Below are 21,304 nucleotides of genomic sequence, written 5' to 3'. Positions count from 1 at the left end.
AGAACACCACCACCCTACCTGAATACCAGTTTGAGTCCCAGCTGTTCCTCTTCCATTACAACTGCAACTGTTGTAGCCACTTGGGGAATTAACCAGTGGATAAAAAGCCAATCCCTCTAACTCTGCCTCTCAAATAAATAAAAAACATAAAACGACCTGAAACTCAGTCACAAACTTAATGGCCAAGTCAGTGCCTACATACCCACATGTAGGAAGAGTAGAATATCCTCAAGTCTGTGAGCTGTTGGGTGGTGACTCACACAAACCATAGAAAAATGTAAAGTGTGTACAGTGTATACAGAGGCAGATGCTACAGCAGTGAGTTCGTGATGAATGAGAACCAGTTACCATACTCTGAACTCCACTGAATATATCCTCTAAGTTGCAGAGGGCAAGGTGAAGAAAAAGAATAAAATAACACCAGAGAAAGGATAAGAGAGCCGATGTACCCATTTAAACTGTGTAACACAATGGCTTTTAGTATATTCATAAAGCTATTAAACCATCAGTTCTAGAACATTTTAACACCTCAAAAACAAGCCCTTTTAACTACTACTCTCCTTACCTTTGCCATCCTCCCCAGCCTTGGTAGCCACTCATCTATTTTCTGTCTCTACAGCTTTAGCTAATCTGGACATTTGATATAAATGGAATTATATAGTACATGATCAATTGTGCCTGGCTTCTTTCACTTAGTATGTTTTCAAGGCTCACCCACATTGTAGCATGTGTCAGTACTTCATTCCTTTTTCTGGCCTTACAATACTGCACTGCATGGATAGACCTCAGCTGATGGACAGTCTTGCCCAACTTTATATACATCCCTTCTGATGGTAAGATGAAATGACTGCAATCTAAATGTGAAGTTATTCATAATAAACAAACACAAATATATACTAAGTACTAGTTATACTCTAATCATAGGAATATAATAGGTCTCAGAAAAGGAATGTAATAGATCTCAGAAAAGGTCATTCATGTATGGAGTTCAGGTACAAGAGCAAGCTACAGGTAATACTTAGCACTCTACAGTGTCTACAATGTGTCAACATATCTGGTCTTTTCTCCACAAACCTAAATGGATGTATACTCAGAACCAGTGAGAACTAAGACAAGGTGTGAACACAAGATCTGTAAACTCTAAACTCTTCTATAAGAAGACACACTGACTTTCAAATTGGCATTTGAAGTTCTCTTTGCAGTTCAAAATCAAAAGTCGGCATCAGTATTCAGAACAAGATATCTTTACTGCAGCACCACTGACATTTTGGGGTTACTTAATTCTTGATTGCAGCAGACTGTCCTGTGCACTGCAGCATCCCTGGCCTTTACCCACCAGATACCAGCAGCATCCCCCAACTTGCAACAGTCAAAACCAGCTCCAAAGGTCCCCTGCGGGGCAAATCACTCTCCATTGAGAAACAATGATCTAGACCTATTAGTCAATGGTGTTCATCAAGTGGGAAGAAAGGCAGTGTTAAAGGAACAAAGATATAAAGAAAAAAAATGGACAGATCCTACATATATACATATTCCTCTAGCAAAATTTCTGTACTTTTATCCACAAGTTTAGAAGTCGAATTTTTAGCCAATGGAAAGATGTTCTAAGTACAGCTAAACATACAAAATGGCTGAACGAGAGTTTGTTTTATCAGCAAGAATTGGAGGTTTTTAGCAATGGAGATTTCAGCACATACCTGGAAAGCACAGTAGTTTATAATTCGCACAGAGGCAAAGTGGGCTACTGCAGTAAGCAATACACCAAATTCAGGGAATCTCTACCTTTATGCCTTAATTTCCCCATCTGTTAAAAAAAAAACACAAACCAGGTACAGGGAAAGGCAGAAAAGCAGAAGGGGCCTAACCCAAGTTATAGAGGAGACTTCACAAGCTAAATTTTGATTATCATTATCATATTAACTACTTATGCTCAAGCCTTGATCAAAAACTTCACAGCATCATTATGGTACAAAGTTTACACATCTAATCTGGATTATAATGATGCTCACAAAAATATGATAAAAAGAGTCCCTAAACAGAAAAACTCAGCCTAAAATTCAACTTCATAAAGCTTGTATTACAAGCATTATTGCCATGAGAAATAGGAAAAATACAGTCTGTCTCTAAAATATTTGCATTCAAATCCTAAAATTCAATGTGCTAAAGCACTAGAAACAAAACACAAACATTAATGACTTTGACTCCTTCTCTAAGACAAAGATCTTTCAGCATTTTTCATCTGCTTTACCACATAAAAGGCCAATGAGAACCAAGGTTCAAGCAGTCCTACTCTATTTACTCATTTACACAACTGTCATATGATTGACAGCTATGGTGTACCAAGTATAGTGACAAGCTCTAGAAATAAAAGTGTATGCTTTTTGATTGATTTACTTCCCTCTAAACAGAATGTGAGGATTACAAGTAGGAGGTTAAACAAAAAGAGATGACAAAACCAAAAATCTACAAAGATCTTACTTAATGGTAAAACTTAAAAACATTCTAACATTAGGGAAAAAACAGACAAGAATGGACACTATTACTGTTTCAATTTAAAGCATGTGTTAGAAGTCATAACCACCACCAACAAAAAATAATAAGAAGTGTAAGGACTAGAAATAAAATTCATCATTTCTAAAATACCAAGAAATGACAAAATATTATAATTAATAAGGAGCTTAGTAAGGTTGCTGAATACAAAGTAAACTGCTGTATTTAAGGAGGAAAACTAAAGATGTAAAAAAATTTTGTGACAAAGAAAAATATTACAAGAATGATTTAGTAAGTTTCCTTTAAATGAAGAAAATGGTAAAACTTTACTGAAAGACATTTTGAAAGACAACCGAGAGATTTAACATTGTAGATAAAAATTCTCAGCAGAATGATCTACATATCCAATGAAACATCAATACAAATACCAAGTTCTCACGAAACTGCCTAGTAGATACCAACTTTGTTTCAAAGAGAAGAGGCAAGAACAGCAAAGTCACTCCTAAGGAACAAGGTAATAGGGTTGCTCTACCAGATGCTCCATTATACAGTGAAACTCCAGTAATGAGGATAGTGTAGGAAAGGCTCAACTGATCAACAACTAGATCTACCCAGCAGAAAACAGCACCCAGAGACATACCACCACACACAGGGACTTGACTTACAACTGAGACAGGACCTCAGATCATGAGGGAAAAGATAGTTCATTTAACAAATTCTGGGTAAACCAGTCATTCATAAAGAAAAAACAGTAAGTCTTAAATTCCTACCCAGCACTACAGACTAAAATAATTTCAGATAATATTCAAATGTGACAATAAAATGATAATGAAACTTTAAGACGTAAATATAGGATAGTATCTTTCTGACCTCTGTGGAGGGAATAGTTTCTTGACACAAAAATGCTAATTAGAAATGATAAATTATATTAAACTTAAGAATGTATAATAATCACAAGAAACATTAAGGAAAGAGAAATAAACCACAAACTAGAAGATATCCAAAATGTACATAACTAATAACAGTAGAATGAATGTACAAAAAATTCCATTAATAACAAAAATACAACTCCAAAGAAAAATGAAATAAATAAGTAGGAGGGCAAAGAATAAAAACCTAAATGGTACATAAACTCATGTAAAATAATGTACTCAACCTCCTTAATAATCAGAAAGATTAACTAAAAGTAACAATGAGAAGCATTTTACACTCAACTGAAGGCAAATTTCCCTTTAAGATTTTATTTATTTGAAAGGCAGAGTGAAAGAGAGAGGGAAAAGGAGAGACAGAGAAAGAGATCTTCCATCCTCTGGTTCACTTCCCAAGTGGCAGCAACAGCCAGGGCTGGGCCAGACTAAAGCCAGAAGCCAGGAACTCCATTTGGGTCTCTCACATCGGTGGCAGGGATCCAAGCACTTGGACTACCCTGTGGTGCTTTCCCAGGTGCGTTAGCATGGAGCTGGATGGGAAGCAGAGCAGATGGGACTCAACCAGAGCTCTGACATGGAGTGCCTGGCACTTTCACTGCACCACAACACGGGTCCCTAAATGCAATTAAAAAAAATTATTTATTTATTTCAAAATCAGAGTGGGGGGAGGGGAGAAAGAGAGAGAGAGCAACCTTCCATCACTCCCCAAATGGTCACAATGGTCAGGACTGCACCAGGCCGAAGCCAGGATCCCAGAGTTTATTCAGATTCTCCCACTGGGTTCAGGGGCTCAAGCAGTGAGCCATCTTCTGAGGCTTTCACCTAGCCCATTAGCTTGGAGCTCAATGAGAAGGCAGCTTTACCTAACATGCCATAACTTGAGCCCCTAAATGGCCAATTTTTAAAGGTTACCAATATCAAACATTGATAAAGATCTGGAAAGATAACTTTCACACATAAATGTTAGAGTGTAAATTGGCAAAAAACATTTTGGACAACAGTCTGGAATTATCTAATAAAATGGAACATGATAACTTTCAAAATAAATAAGTAAATTTTTTTTCAAAAAAAGAAAATGTCTTCTGAGCCAGGTTACATAAACTATGTATACACATGTACACACGAGCCAGGTTACAAAAACTATATATACACTCGAAGACGCACAGAATAATGTGCTACCAGAGGAAAACCTGAAACACCTGATGGCTATGAACAGAAGAATGGGTAAATAGGTTGTTGCCATCCCTACAATGGTAGACAATTAAGAATAAACATGGATAAACTAACTACAAACACCAACAAGGGTTAGCCAGTAAGATACAGTGTAATGTGCATAAAAGTACCTCCAAAAAATACATTCTATATGATTCATTGTAGGATGTCCTAAAGCAGACATAATAAATAATATACTTAGGGATTATCTACAAAAATTTTATAACAGTAAAGAAAAGAGAATGATTCACACAAAATTAAAGATAGTCACTTTTGAGGGAAGGATGGCATGTAATGGGAAAAGTATGCATGGAGCTTATATAATTTATGTCTTATTTGTTAAGCTGTGCAGCAGGTAAATATTCATTTAATTATTAGTCTCTATACATTTATTTGATGTGCTGTTTGAAATATATATACTTGTGTTATAGGCACAGTAGGACTTGTCTCCCCAAAACTCACATCTTAATGTTACTGGTTAGACTTCAATGTCTTAATGTTATTGGTTAATGGATTAAGAGTGAAGAGCTGATCTAATTGTAGCAGCTAGGAGGCAGATCTGATGAAAGGTGTTCAGTAGGTCCCAGGAGGCGTGTCCTCAGAGGGTGGTTCTCAAGAGAGTTGATTATTATTCGAGCTCAAATTCAAGCCTAGGTTCTCTTCTGCTTCCTGGTTCACCTTGTGATTGTGCCTGCACACCCACCAGGACTAGCCTCCGTGGACACTGGACCATACGGGTCTACCAAATCCTGAATTGTTATCTCTAAATGGTAAGCAAAACAACTCTTTTCTTTCACAGCAAGTTCCTCTTTACTTTTTAAAGTCACAAAAATCAGCCTAATACAATTTACATTTCATAATAAAAATTTTAATTAAAATGGAAAAACAATCCAATAACAAGAGCAACTAAATATATATATATATACACCTATATTATTTATATGTAAAATACCTAGAAATAATTAGAATAGTTATAGAGTGACAACCATGTCTCAAACTGTCTTAAGTGCCTTGCATATATTATCTAACATATCCCTGGCAATAATGCCATGACACAATACTATTATTTACCTCATTGTTGTGATGTGGATTCAAAGCATAAAATGCTTAATTTCTCCAAGAGTATACAATTAGGAAGTGATATGCATCTCAGCCAACTAAGTGCAGAGTCTACATTGTGTTTGCTTACTCATTATAACAGCATACATTTATTAATAGAAATTAACAGAAAAAGTAGATTCAGGAAATATGCAGAATGCATTAAAATCTGAAATTTTGAGACATAAATGGTAAGTGAATAATTGGATGAAAATGGAAATAAATGGAAACCTCATCCATGTCCCTGGATGAAACTTCCCATTTTAAAGGTTAAGTTTCTCCAATTTCATACAAATACTATCAAAACCCTAACAGAATTGTTTTGGAAGATGAGCACACAGAGGGACATCTCACAGAAAAATAAGTGAAGGGGCCAGTGCTGTGGCATAGTAAGTTAAGCCCTCGCCTGCAGCACCAGCATCCCCTATGGGCATCGGTTCAAGTCCTGGCTGCTCCACCTGTGATGCAGCTCCCTACTAATGGCCTGAGAAAGCAGTGGGAAGACGGTCCAAGTGCTCGGGCCCCTGCATCATGTGGGATAATACCCTGAAGAAGTGCCTAGCTCCTGGCTTCAGATAGGTCCAGCTCTGCCGCTGCAGCCGCCACTTGGGGAGTGAACCAGCAGATGGAAGACCTCTCTCTGTATGTAACTCTGCCTCTCAAATACATAAAAATTAAAAAAAAAAAAGTATATGCATGAAAACAATCAAGATAATACTGAAAAACAAAACATGGAAAAGGGATTTCCAAAGCCAAACATAAAGCTACTATGAGAGACTCAGATGGGGTTACTGTCTCCCAGCCTGGGATTTTGAAGCCATTTGGGGACTGAACTAACAGACAAAAGATCTCCTTCTCTACACCTCTGCCTTTCCCTTTCCCTTTCTCTCTCTCTCTCTCTCTCTCTCACTGTGCCTTTCAAATAAATAAAATAAATCTTAAAAAAAAAAAGTAAGTAAGTATAATGTGAAGAACAAAACAGACAGGAAGAACAATGGGACAGAGAACAAACATCAGACACTGACATCAGTACAGTCAGCCCTCCATATCCACAGGTTCTGTTTCCCCAGATTCAACCAACTGCCAATGAAAATATTTTATTCCTTAAATAATCTAGTATAACAACTCTATTCACACAGCACTTACATTCCATTAGGTAATACAATACAGGAGGATAAGCACAGGTTGTATGCAAGTATTACTTGATTTTATAAGAGACTAAACCATCTGTGGATTTTGGTATCTGCAAGGAATCCTGGAACCAATCCCCCTCAGACAGCAAAAGACAACTGTATGCATATGTATGTTACATGAAAAATAAAGCATCTAAATTACTGGAGAAAAATGCATTATTTAATAAATGGTGTTATGACATATCTAAACAAAGAATGTTAAGTTGACAATTTAAGAGAAAAATATGATAAAATAGTGAAAGTACATATAAGAGAATATATATATGATTTGAGGATAGGGAAAACTTCTTATCAAGGTCAGAAAAACAGACACAGAAAAGGCCACATAAAAAATAAACTATGATATATAAAAGATATATAAAATGCTATAAACTGAGGAAAAGTACTTGACACAGAGGATAATACCCTTCATAAATAACCTCTCCAAATCAATAGCAAAAAAAAATTAACCCACAGAAAAATACGGATTTTAGTCACAAAACAAGTATAAATGAAAGAACACAAGAAAAATGCTTCCATTTCATTAGTAATCCATAAATGGAAAAATTCAACAATGAGATACGGATCAGTTTTGTCAAATTATTCAGTGTTGCCAAAAGTGCAATTAAAGAGGCCTTCAGACAGCTAAACACAGTAGTCAAAAGGTAAAATCAAGCAGGCTTTGGCTCAGCAGTTCAGACACCGCTTGAAATGCCCATATCCAATGTCAGATCTCCTGGGTTTGGTCCCTGCTCTGCTTCATGCATTGTGGGAGTCAGCAGGTAATAGCTCAAGTACTTGGATCCTGCAACCTACATGAGAGGCCTGAATTGAGTTACCCGGCTCCTGGTTTCAGTCTGGTGTAGCTGTAGCTGTTGCAGGAATTTGGAGAGTGAACCAAGAACGGGAGATGTCTCTGTCTCTCTCTGTCTTCCCAATGAGTAAGGACAAATAATTTTTAAGTGTCTCAGTGATCTTTCTAATATTTAACTTGAAATTTGAAAATAACTGAAATAACTAAAAATAGGATAGTTAATTCATGATAAATACACAAAATGGAATATTGTGGTTAATAAAAATATAACACAGAAAAAGTGATTTTACTACTTCAAATATTTGCTGAGTATCTTCAAACACTAGATGCTTAGTCAGGACCTGGGAATATAATAATTCATAAGAAAAACAAGGGCCCATGGTACTGCCACTGTGGTGTAGTTGGTAAAGTCACCATCTGCAGTGCCAGCATCCCATATGGGTGCCATTTAGAGTCCCAGCTGCTCCACTTCCAATCCAGCTCTCTGCTGTGGCCTGGGAAAGCAGCAGAAGATGGCCCAAGTCCTTGGGCCCCTATACTTGCATGGAAGACTCAGGGGAGGCTCCTGGCTTCGGTCAGCGCAGCTCCGGCTGTTGCAGCCAATTGGGGAGTGAACCAGCAGATGGAAGACAGCTCTCTCTCTGACTCTCCTTCTGTGTGTAACTCTGACTTTCAAATAAATAAATAAAAATCTTAAAAGAAAAAAAATAGAAAAACGAGGCCCCAGCCCTCAAAAAGTTCGTAAATGCAATAAATGATCAAGTAAGATAATTCCATATAGATTAGTGCAATGAACAATATTGTAACCTAGGTAAAATATCTGTTAAACAAACATATAGGATAATCATGCTAAAAATAAAGAAAAATGTAACTGAAAAGGGATAAACAAGGCTTTTAAAGCACTGAAAGGTATTTTATTATTTAATGCCCTGACCCCTGAACTATTTTATATTATTCTGAGTGGGAACATGACATTCTGGTATCTTTCTCACCTTGGTTTCCACACTTGTAAGTCAAGAGTAACAACAGCATCTATCTCATAGAACTGTTCTAAGGTCTGAATTGAGCTAATGTGTGTTTAAGTGTTCACCCAGAAAACACTTTAAGATTTACAGGAGTACTACCTAATTACTTCTCTAGGGTTATAGTAAATTACTATGAATAAAGCAAATGCCTCTCCAAAAGAGAAGGTGAGTTGAGCCAGGGCAACGCGATACAATGTGAGTGAGCAACAGAAGGATACTTCAGCTTGGGCAGGAAGAGAAAGCCTCTAGGAGGAGGCAAGATCTACCCATGTGAACCTGAGGAAGTCATTTTTGTGAAGACACAGTAAGGAATAGTAACTTTCTGAGTAAAGAATATAAGCCTTAAAGATAATCATGGAAGATTAAAACCACAGATTACAGATGTCAAGTAAAATATCATAATTTGCTTAAGATAAATCTACATTTTCTATATACGTGTACATTTTTTAAATGTACGATTTGTCAGTCGTAATTATTTCCTTACACTATTTTTCTTTGGTTTTGGTCTTTGACAAAACTATCACACCACAGCATATTGTCTAACTTGCTCAGTAATGAGGCCAAGAATATTGATTTAATCCCCCAAACATACCAATCAGCTTTGTCCTGTTTTAACACTACAATCTGTACTTGTAATATCTTATAAAGAGAACAACACTATAAACGTATCACTATACAAATACCATTATCTACAGCATACACACTGAGTGGCACAGGCTGCCTTACCTGGGTCCATTGCTGTCTTTTCTCCTGGTTGAACAGTTGCCTTGTTCAGCTTTGGCTCGCTGATCTGTGAACTCATTTGCACTCCTGTCTACAATTTCTCCAGCATCAAGTGCTCTGTGTAGTCGATAGTTGACCATCTTCAGAACAATGAAAACAGCAGCTATCACAGGACAATAAACTGCTACTATGATCATGGAAGAAGGAAGGGCCTTTAGGAAAAACAAAATAAAAATATACAATTTTAATATTCTAAATTCTATTCAATTACAGAAATGTTTTTAAAATTATAAACATGTGTTCATATACAAAGTAACAACTATATTACTAGTGCTAAGTTGCAAAGTTTAAGACTCGGGGTTGGCGTTGTAAACCACTGCCTGCAATGCCACAGTCCCAGATAAGCACTGGTTCAAGTCCCAGCTGCTCCATTTCTGATCCAGCTTCCTGCTAATGCATCTGGGAAAGCAGTGGAGGACGATCCAAGTGCTTAGGCCCCTGCACCCATGTGGGAGATCCAGATAATGCGTGTGGCTTCTGGCTTCGGCCTGGCCCAGCCCCAGCCACTGTGGCCATTTGGGGAGTGAATCAGCAGATAGAAGATCTCTCTCTCTGTAACTCTGCCTTTCAAATACATGAAATAAATCTCTTAAAAAAATGTTTAAGCCTGAACTGCTCAATACAAAAGTCCCAATCATATGTGAATACTCAGCCCTTGAAATGTGGTTAGCTTGAAATGTGCACTGAGAATTAAAAAAAACACACTGGATTTCAAAGCAGCAGCATAAAAGAGTAAAACATCTTCGTTTTATGTGGATTATGCGTTGAGACAATATTTAGACTACACTGAGCTAACAGAAAACATCACTGAGAGCAATTTCATCTGTTTCTTTTTACTTAATGTGGGTACTAAATTTTTTTTAATTACCTGTGTGACCTGCGTTACATTTCTGCTGGATAGCGCTGGCTTACAGTCCATGACAAAAAGCTTATAATATAACTGGCAAGCTAAAATATCACATTACACTCTATCTGAATAAATCAAGTTCATGAACCAACTAGAATCTCTATTTATGTGCTCTTTTAAGAATAAAACATTGTAATAATAAAATAAAAATAAATAAATAAAACAAATAAATAAGATAAATAAAATAAACATATTAAGAATAAAAACATGTGCTCTTTTAAGAATAAAACATTTTCGGGGCTGGCACTGTGGCTCAGTGGGTTAAAGCCCTGGCCTGAAGCGCCAGTATGCCATATGGGCGCCGGTTCAAGTCCCGGCTGCTCCTCTTCCGATCAGCTTTAAATGTTACTTTTGGAAAGAGCTGAGTTCAAAGCTCTTAGATGTTTAATAAGTGATCAATCTAACAATCATTACAAAAACTAAAGTGCCATAAACAACCTTTTCTGGACTCCCTCACACACGCACACTTGAATTGTTTGACACATACAATCATACACATCACTTACAGAATTTACCAAAAATCCTGTGTGATGCTGGTTTCCATGTGAAATGCTCACATAAGAACTATAGTACTTGGCTCTGGCACTGTGGCACAATGGGGTAAAGCCCCGGCTCATAGCACCAGCATCCCATATGAACACTGGTTTGAGTCCCAGCTGCTCCACTTACAATCCAGCTCCCTGTGAATGTGCCTGGGAAAGCCGTGGAGGATGGCCCAAGTGCTTGGGCCCCTGGACCCATGTAGGAGACTCAAAAGAAGCTCCTGGCTTCCAACTGATTCAGCTCCAGTCCTTGCAGCCACTTGGGGAGTAAACTAGTGGACGGAAGACTTTTCTTTCTCTCTCTCTCTCCTCTCTCTCTCCTTGTTCTGCCTTCTCTGTAACACTGCCTTTCAGATAAATAAATCTTCTATTTATCTTTCAGATAAATAAATCTTAAAAAAAAAAACTTTTTTGGGGGGGAGGGAGAACGATTTATTTTATTTATTTGAAAGACAGCATTAGAGAGAGAGGTAAAGACTGAGAGGTCTTCCATCTGCTGGTTCTCTCCCCATATGGTGGCAACGGCCAGAGCTGCTGAGCTGATCCAAAGCCAGAAGCCAGGAGTTTCTTCCAGGTCTCCTACATGGGTGCAGGGGCCCAAGCACTTGATCCATCTTCCACTGCTTTCCCAGGAGCATTAGCAGGGAGACGATCAGAAGTGGAACAGCCAGGACTTGAAACAGTACCCATATGGGATGCCAATGATGCCAGCCGGGGCTTTAACCTGCTGAACCGCGAGGTGGCTCCAGAACTATAATTCTTAGAGACCACTGAGTTCAACAAGCTCATTTCCAGAAAAGAAATGAAACCTATTTAATTTGAATGACATAACCAAGATCACCTATCTTTTTTTTTAACTTTTATTTAATAAATATATATTTCTGAAGTATAGCTTATGGATTACAGTGGCTTTCCCCCCCATAACTTCCTTCCCACCCGCAACCCTACCATCTCCTGCTCCCTCTCCCTTTCCATTCACATCAAGATTCATTTTCAATTATCTTTATATACAGAAGATCAATTTAGTATATATTAAGTAAAGATTTCGGCCGGCGCCACGGCTCACTAGGCTAATCCTCCGCCTAGCAGCACCGGCACACCGGGTTCTAGTCCCGGTCAGGGCGCCGGATTCTGTCCCGGTTGCCCCCCTTCCAGGCCAGCTCTCTGCTGTGGCCCGGGAGTGCAGTGGAGGATGGCCCAAGTATTGGGCCCTGCACCCCATAGGAGACCAGGATAAGCACCTGGCTCCTGCCATCGGATCAGCGCAGTGCACCGGCCGCAGCGTGCTGGCAGCAGCGGCCACTGGAGGGTGAACCAACGGAAAAGGAAGACCTTTCTCTCTGTCTCTCTCTCTCACTGTCCACTCTGCCTGTCCAAAAAAAAAAAAAAAAAAAAAAAAAGTAAAGATTTCAACAGTTTGCACCCACACAGAAACACAAAGTGTAAAGTACTGCATGAGGAGTAAGTGCACAGTGACTCCTGTTGTTGACTAAAAAATTGACACTCTTGTTTATGGCGTCAGTAATCACCCTAGGCTCTTGTCATGAGTTGCCAAGGCTATGGAAGCCTTTTGAATTCGCCAACTCCGACAAGATCACCTATCTTAATAAAACACCCGAACAATAGTAAGCGAGGTTTCTTATTCCTACTACAATTTGCATTTTACTGTATGCCACACTACCAATTCCATTTTCAAATGTAAAATGTTAATGAAAAATGATACACAGGCCAGCACCGTGGCTCACTTGGTTAACCTTCCACCTGTGGCGTCAGCATCCCATATGGGCACTAGGTTCTAGTCCCAGTTGCTCCTCTTCCAGTCCAGTTCTCTGCTGTGGCCCGGGAGGGCAGTGGAGGATGGCCCAAGTGCTTAGGCCCCTGCACCTCCATGGGAGACCAGGAAGAAGCACCTGGCTCCTGGCTTTGGATCGGCACAGCGCTGGCTGTGGTGGCCATTTGGGGGGTGAACCAACAGAAGGAAGACCTTTCTCTCTGTCTGTCTCTCTCACTGTCTATAACTCTACCTGCCAAATAAATTTAAAAAAGAAAAAGAAAAATGATACACATTTCCATCATAATTCACCAAAGTTCATTAAGTTAAAATAATGATTGCATTAATTAAGTGAAAAGAGAGGATGGCAACCTCAACATTATCATTTAGAGTGTTACAGTACTTTCAATGGTCTATAGTTCTTTAACTCTATAAAAAACATCAAAGATTAGGAATACTAAAAACACATCTAAATAAACTGTGTCCCCCTAATATTATATTGCTAAAAACTGTGGATGACCGAGTGTCAAGAAACACACTGAAATGTACCAGATTTATATTTTAAGTACACAGAACATAGAAAAAACTGAAAACAAAATGAAAATTTAAATGATCACTATATCCTGAAACCAATGTCAGATGAGTAAACCTTCTATTTTCTACCCAAATCACAAAAGTCACCCATTTATTTTACACTACATGGTTTAAATGCATAAGCCTGATCAGTATGGTTTCTAGGGGACAGAGGACAGCTGTGCAGTATAGTTTCACTTTTCCCAAAGCAGGTAAGAGTACACAGACACACGGCTCACTGGTGAGTCTGCTTAAATGTTTCTCTGCTCCACTGGGCTCTTAGCTGCCTCCAGCGCAGCTGACAATATAAGCATCAGATCATAACAGACCATAAGCCCCCCACTGTAATTATGATCCACCAACATTATAAGAAAATTTTAAATGGGGTCTGCTTCTACAGAATTTCAGAGGTCCCCTAAAAACAAACACCAAGAAGCTGGAAACTACTTAGACCATCTATTCTTCAGTTTTATCGATTATATCCCAAATGGGCAAAACATGTGACATTTACTGTTTATTTTTATATTTTATTTAATTCAGATGTATCAACGTATCGAAGAGTTTCAGAGATATTCAGAGTTCTGATTAGCAACAAGCAGCACCTTATGGGAAACAAGTTTTTCTTTGAGGAAAAATAATTTTTTAAAAATAACTGCTTTCTTAATGTAAAACTGTAATTCTGTATCCTAGTCAACCACCTATCTAAACTGAAACTTATATTTTGAAATTTCCAACAATTACTTTTTTTTTTTTTTTGACAGGCAGAGTTAGACAGAGACAGAGGGAGAGACAGAGAGAAAGGTCTTCTTTTCGTTGGTTCACCACCCCCCACCACCACCAAATGGCCACTACGGCCAGCGCTGCACTGACCCGAAGCCAGGAGCCAGGTGCTTCTTCCTGGTCTCCCTTGTGGGTGCAGGGCCCAAGCACTTGGGCCATCCTCCCCTGCCCTCCCGGGCCACAGCAGAGAGCTGGACTGGAAGAGGAGCAACTGGGACAGAATCCGGTGCCCCAACTGAGACTAGAACCTGGGGTGCCAGCGCCGCAGGCGGAGGATTAGCCAAGTGAGCCACAGCGCCGGCCACAATTACTGAATTGTATTAAATATGTTCTATAACAAGCAATAGTTTAAAAAGTACTAGTATTTCCAAAGGGACACTTCATCTTCTTAAGTTATAATACCTGTCTTTTATTGTGGATGTTATCTTAAATTAATGTTGATGCAATCATGCACACTAACAGTCCCTTGGTAACAAGAGCTAATCTGTTTTATCATCATGTGACAGTCTATGTTTGGTGCAAATTGCTTAGATAAAAAGGCTGGCTTCACTTCTTTCCTAGGGTAACACAAACAGTAGACAGCAAAGATCCGAGTTGGCAGAGCAGGTGATGTGATACAGTGGAGAAACAAGGCCCTCATTAAACTGTCAAGGTCACAGCACTGGAAGCCTGAGATCAGGCCTGCAGAGTCATCACAGGCTCCTGCAGCTTTCCTTATACATCTTAAAGCACCTGTATTTGTATTAGTGGTACATCTTACATACCTAAAGATTATAAAATTTAAAAGGCTATAGAACTGAAGCAGACACACTGCATATATTCTGTGATTAACTGACTTAAATTTTTTGAGATTCAGTTATTGTGTAATCAATACTATGATTTTCAAACCAGTTCAGCCAGAAATCAGTAGTCTATAACTTAAAGGTTAACAGAATGGCAAATATCACTCACTCACAACTGAGGTCAAGGCTGTGCCCCCCACCAATATTTTTAAACCAAGCTCTTTAAATATGATCATTAATGCAAGATACTCTGAATATCTGCTGTTATGGGAACTATGTGTGTTCTTCTTATTTTATTTGAAAGGCAGAGGGGGAAGGAGAGAGAGAGAGAGACTCTCCCACCTGCTAGCTCACTCCCCAAATGCCACCAACAACCAGGGCTGGACCAGGCCAAAGCCTACAGTCCAGAACTCAATCTGGATCTCCCACATAGGTGTCAGGGATCCAAGTACTTGAGCCATGACCTGCTGCCTCCCTGGGTGCACAGAAATAAGAAGCTGGAATTAGATTGGGAGACAGGACTGAAACTCAGGCACTAAGATATGGAGTTAGAATGTCCCAAGCAGTGATTTAACTTCTTGTTAAGCCATCAACCCCTGAACTATGCAATTTAAGGTTCACATTTTAATTTCTTAATCTGACAAATGTATTTAAAAAACCTTACAGAGAAAAACTTTAAGGAAATGTTTAAAATTTAAAAGAATGTGTTTATGCCCTTAGGAGTCAGAAGATTTCTTAAGTATGACTCTTGCAGTCCACACTATAAAATGGACTAATGAAATTAGATTAAGAACTCCTGGGGCAGGTATTTGCTTACAGCCGTTACACTCTCATATGCAATGTCTACATCCTACATTGGAGTGCCTGGTTTCAGTCCCAGCTACTCAGCTTCCTTCTAACAGGTAGTAGGTGACGGCTTAAGTACTTGAGTCACTGCCACCCATGTGGGAAATCAGAGTGAAGTGATGGGCTCCTGACTTCTGCCTGGCCCAACGCTGGCTGTTACAGGCATTTGGAGAGTTAACAGCAAATGGAAGATCTCTCTCTCTCTCTTTCAAAGCAAAATGAAAATAAATTTTATTTTTTTTTAAATTAAGAACTTTTGGTCACTAAGAAACACTGCAAATTAAGAGACAAGTTATAAACTAGAAGACGCATTAAAACTGTTATTATTATAAACATTTATGTGTGTATGCATATACATTTATATGAGTCAGCTGCTGCCACATATCTAAAACTGTAAGATTCACAGAAACAGAAAGTAGAGCAGTGGTTACTCAGGGAGGAAGAAAACAGCAGTTTCAGTTTTGCAAGAAGAAAAACTTCCAGAGATCTGCTGCCATCAATGTGAATATACTGACCATTTCTGAATAGTGCAGTAGTTCCCCCTAACCACAAGGATACTTTCTGAGACCCTCAGTGGATGCCTGAGAGCAGAGAATGCCAAACACTATGCGACACACTATAATACAGTGCCAGCTGGTAACTCAAAGGGCTACTGACTAACGGGGGGTAGCATATACAGCTTGGACACAATGGACAAAGGAATCATTGAAGTCCCAGTCAGGACAGAATGGGAAGGCACAAGGCACAAGATTTCATCACCCTACTCAGGAAAGTGCGAGATTTAAAACTTCTCATTTCTAGATTTTTCCATTTAATATTTTCATACCACAGTTGGCCACTGAAGCTCCAAAAGTGAAACCAGACATAAGGGAGGACTACACCATGTTTTAAAATGATCAAGATGGTAAATTTTATATTAAGCATTTTATACCACGCTTTTTTAAATGGTGGATTTCACTTTTTCTTCTCTTCAGTGAAAAAAGAAAATCAAACATCGGGAGATAGCTACTTACACTGGGATTTAGTACAAAATTGTGACAGTTTATCTTTTTTTTTTTTTTTTTTTTTTTTTGACAGGCAGAGTGGAGAGTGAGAGAGAGAGACAGAGAGAAAGGTCTGCCTTTTCCATTGATTCACCCCCCAATGGCTGTTGCGGCCAACGCACCGCGCTGATCCGATGGCAGGAGCCAGGTCCTTCTCCTGGTCTCACATGGGGTGCAGGGCCCAAGCACTTGGGCCATCCTCTACTGCCTTCCTGGGCCACAGCAGAGAGCTGGACAGGAAGAGGAGCGAGCAGGACAGAATCCGGCACCCCGAGCGGGACTAGAACCCGGTGTGCCGGTGCCGCAAGGCGGAGGATTAACCTGTTGAGCCACGGCACCAGCTGACAGTTTATCTTTAACATACATCATCCAAGAATGGTAAGTTCAAGCTATTTAATATACCACATATATTTCTAATATGACTTTTGAAAACTCTACTTGGAATCACAGAAACAGTCACACTAGAAGTATCCAAATCATCAAGTAACCATATAATTCATTCCAAAAACTCAAGCGATTAATTCTCCCCTGGGGCTTGCACTCTGCATGGTAGAAACACAATCTCTGATAGGATGCTTATTTCCTTGTGCAAAAATCAAAGTCATAAGTTCATTGTCTACACTTTGTGTTGGATTCACGGTTTTCCTACTTCCTGCACTGCTGACTCAAGAGCTGGAGGTACACTGTTGCTACAGACTGCTTCCTTTACATACCTGTAGCTGTTCTCCACCCTTTGCAGTCTATGTTTCCAAGGGTTATCAGCAAAATCTAATACTTCATGCCAAATCTAATACTTCGTGTCAACTAACATCTAATAATGTGGTAGCTTCATGTACTGTACACATTTCTAAATGTTTTTGTATATCAATTCATTTAGCCTTCACTATCACACCATCATTATTCTCACCTACTTTACAGAAGAACAAACTGAAGCACTAAGAGATAAGTAGCCTGTTCTTTAAAGAGAGAGAGAGAGAGAGAGAGAGAGAGAGAGGGAAAGACAGTAAAGAGCAGTGCACTTGGTGCAGTTAAGACACTGTTTGGGATGCCCACATCCTATATCAGAGTGCCTGGACAGAGTCCTAGCTACTCCACTTCCAACCCAGGTTCCTGCTAATAATGTACACACTAGGAGATGATGCCCAAGGACTTGGGTACCTGCCGCCAACAGAAAACACCCAGATCAAGTCCCTGGCTCTGGTTTCAGGCTGTGCCAGCCCTGGAAGCTGCAGTGATCTGGGGAGTGAAGCAGAAGATGAAGAGCTCCGTCTCTCACTCTGCCTTTCAAATAAAATGAACATAAATAAAAAGCGCTTCCTCACCTATACAAAGTACGAGCCTAAAATCTCCAACACAACCCAGTGTCATTCAGCCACAAAGGCATATCTACCAGCAAACACAGGCCAGTAACTGTTCTTTCACAACAAATGCCCCCAAAACCAAGGAATATGCAACAGTGTCACTGGAAATAAAATTCTGAAAATAGATTATCTTGCTTACTCTCCAAGCAAAATAATTGTAATTAATTCTTAAATGCAATTTTACAAGTTTTTAGGTAAAAGTAGCTATCTGCTTTTTACAAGAAGCTGTAATTTTAGATAATCACTATGTTTTTGTTGTCAGCTTTCAGTGAGAAAATTTACCAGTTTACACTAGAAAACAATGGTTTGGAATTATTGTGGAAAATTTCAATTGATTACACAGAAATCACAGTAAAATAAAATTAAAATATATATATATACACACATATATATATACACACACTTCAATGGCCTTAATTTGAGTCTCCTAACAGACAACTGACTAGCAACTAGAAACAGAAGGCCTGTGAGTACAATAAAGGAAGATTGTGTCTCACTGTCACCCTAGAAAAATAAATTATAAGAGAACCACAGGAAATAAAAGAAAATTTGAAAATTAAGAAATAAACATTTTAGTCAGTCTTTCCAATTTACAAGGAGATGCTCAGAAGTTAACATTTCTCTACACTACCTCCTTAAATCCTAAGTCTGAGAGATAGAACTCTGGGCCACCCTCAGTACCAACCACACACTGGAGAGCAAAGGAGAACCTGCAGAATTCTGGACACGAGCAGAGGCAGGACATGGAAAGGAGGTATGGGAAGAGATGAACAGTCTGTTGTAGGGACCAGGGATGAGGCGGGCAGTGGTGCAGAAAAAGCCCATGATGAGTGAGCCAGACATAAAACTTGGAAGGAACAAAAGGACTGAGTTACAAACCACAAGGAAAAAGAAAATGAGAAAGGAGAAAATGGGGAAGAAAATGCCAGAAACATTTGGAAGCTGACAGACAGAGGCAGTGTGATGATGGGCTTTGCAGGAAGTGGGTGAGGGCAGGGAGCCAGCTCCCCAACAAGGTCCAGTAACTGGAGGCATTAGATGCCGCACACAAAGGGTAGGGCTGAGAACACGGGACTGGCTGCCAGTTTGTACATGGAGTGGCTGGACTCACCCATCTCCATTTTTACCATTTCTTCCAAGCTACTATATCCTTCCATCTGATCATAAGATGGGAAGTTAACAGTTTGGAGCTCAGGGTATCAGGCTAATTAGACAGAGTAAGCAAGAAGCAGGTAAGAAAGAGGAAACAACATAAAGGTCTGAACTCTCGACAGTGGGCCTTACAGCCAGAGTTGTCCTAAGGGTGCAGGGGGCTGGAAAATTTTTTATACAGGGTCTTTGTCTATCTGAACAATCTGAGCCACATAAAGTCAGCCTGTTAGCTCTACTCTGGAAATCCAACCTCATGTGATCTTAATGATAAAAATACAGTGCTGGCCACCAGGATTTATCTGCTTGCTAAGTCATCCTCCTGGAACTAGGGCCCAGGCCCCAAGCCCCAGGAAGACTCCATAAATATGAACCCTAGAGCTCCTGGTGAACCACTCACATGCGAGGGTGGGGAGAGGGTCAGAGAGGACCCTACAGGGAAAAACAGTGCCTAGGTTCACACAGGACTTGGTCTAGGTTGGGGGCGCCTTACCTGGACAACACCAATGCTCCTATCAGTCCTAGGGGGACTATTTCTAGAAAATCCTGGGGGGGGGGAATTGAGAATCCTCCGAAAGGAAGCACTTCAAAGCATGGGCTTCCATATAATACTGGGCCCAGACCAGGGGCCCCACCTGCTCAAATCTAATGAAGCCTTGCCTATCGCGTGTTCCTCCACGGACTCCAGGAATGCTGGAGCTCAGGCACTTCCCAGGAGGACACAGGAGACAACACTGAGTAAGTTCAAGAGAAAGGACCTCTGGACATTCACACTGAGGGTGCATCAGTGAAATGACTGGCTCCCCATCCGACTCACTTCTGAGGGAAGCACCCACTACATTATAAGCCTCTCATAGATATTTACTTCTGCTCTCTTGAATCTGAACAGCCAGTTAGGGACTAAGAGACCTCTGAGGAAAGCTTCCCCCCCCCCCCCCCCAGGAATTGACAGGCAGTAAATCAAACTTTCTTTAAAAAATAAAGTCACACACAGAGGAAAGACACCTAAATCAGAGGGGTGGGAGAGAGAGGAAATTCTAAAATTCTCAGAGATGAGCTATTGCATTCAAGGAACTACAAGATGCAAGGAACAAAAAAGAGGACTTGGAAAGTATGAATGTCATAGCCAAAATAAAATAATACAGGACAAGATTTGAAAGATAAAGCTGCCGGTGCCGCGGCTCAACAGGCTAATCCTCCGCCTTGCGGCGCCGGCACACCGGGTTCTAGTCCCGGTCAGGGCGCCAGGATTCTGTCCCAGTTGCCCCTCTTCCAGGCCAGCTCTCTGCTGTGGCCTGGGAGTGCAGTGGAGGGTGGTCCAAGTCCTTGGGCCCTGCACCCCATGGGAGACCAGGATAAGCACCTGGCTCCTGCCTTCGGATCAGTGCAATGTGCCAGCCTCAGCGCACCGGCCACAGCGGCCATTGGAGGGTGAACCAACAGCAAAAGGAAGACCTTTCTCTCTGTCTCTCTCCCTCACTGTCCACTGTCAAAAAAAAAAAAAAAAAAAAAAAAAGCCACGAAGTAGAAAAAAGACGAGAAGTGATAAAGCATTTAGAAGACCAACTGAAGGAGACCAGCATTTGATGTGAGTTTTATAAAGACAGACGACAGGAAAAGAAACCACCAAAGGAATTCTAAGCAACAAAGTACTGCACTGAAAAGATACCAGACTCCAGAAGGAAAGCACCCCAAGTACTAAATACAAGGAAGCCAACAAAACCCACACGGGGGAGTGGCACTGTGCTGCAGCAGGCCGTGCCACTGCTCACAATGCCAGCATCCCCACTTGAAGGCTGGGCTGCTCCCCTTCTGATCTGGCTCCCTGCTAATGCACCAGGGAAAGCAGCAGAGGACAGCCCAAGTACGAAGGTTCCTGCCACCCATGTAGGAGATGCAGATGGAGTTTCTGGCTTCTGGCTACATGCTGGCCCAGCCCCAGCTGATGAAGCATTTGGGGAGTGAACCAGCAAATGGAAGAAATCTGTCTCTCTCTCCCTACCTCCTTCCCTCTCTCATTCTCTTTC

General features: G+C 40.2%; 1 protein-coding gene across 12 annotated transcripts in view; it reads right to left on the bottom strand.

Annotated features, from left to right (window-relative positions):
* PCNX1 (pecanex 1) overlaps positions 1–21,304 on the bottom strand; it is a 188,341-nt gene that overhangs the window by 139,067 nt on the left and 27,970 nt on the right. For 10 of the 12 annotated variants that reach the window (XR_007911684.2, XM_051826049.2, XM_051826054.2 and 7 more), the window contains exon 2: positions 9,467–9,675. Coding sequence is in view for 9 of the 12 variants with exons in the window: in XM_051826049.2 (XP_051682009.2) it covers positions 9,467–9,675 (209 nt within the window). In the remaining 3 variants the exon portion in view is untranslated. Of the gene's footprint in view, positions 1–1,697; positions 1,808–9,466; positions 9,676–21,304 lie in introns of those variants that run through there. The other 2 variants (XM_070065175.1, XM_070065176.1) reach the window with 1 other exon arrangement.

The sequence above is a fragment of the Oryctolagus cuniculus genome, chromosome 20 (genome assembly GCF_964237555.1).
Source record: "Oryctolagus cuniculus chromosome 20, mOryCun1.1, whole genome shotgun sequence".
Classification (NCBI taxonomy): domain Eukaryota; kingdom Metazoa; phylum Chordata; class Mammalia; order Lagomorpha; family Leporidae; genus Oryctolagus; species Oryctolagus cuniculus.
This window is presented reverse-complemented; position numbering and strand designations above follow the sequence as displayed.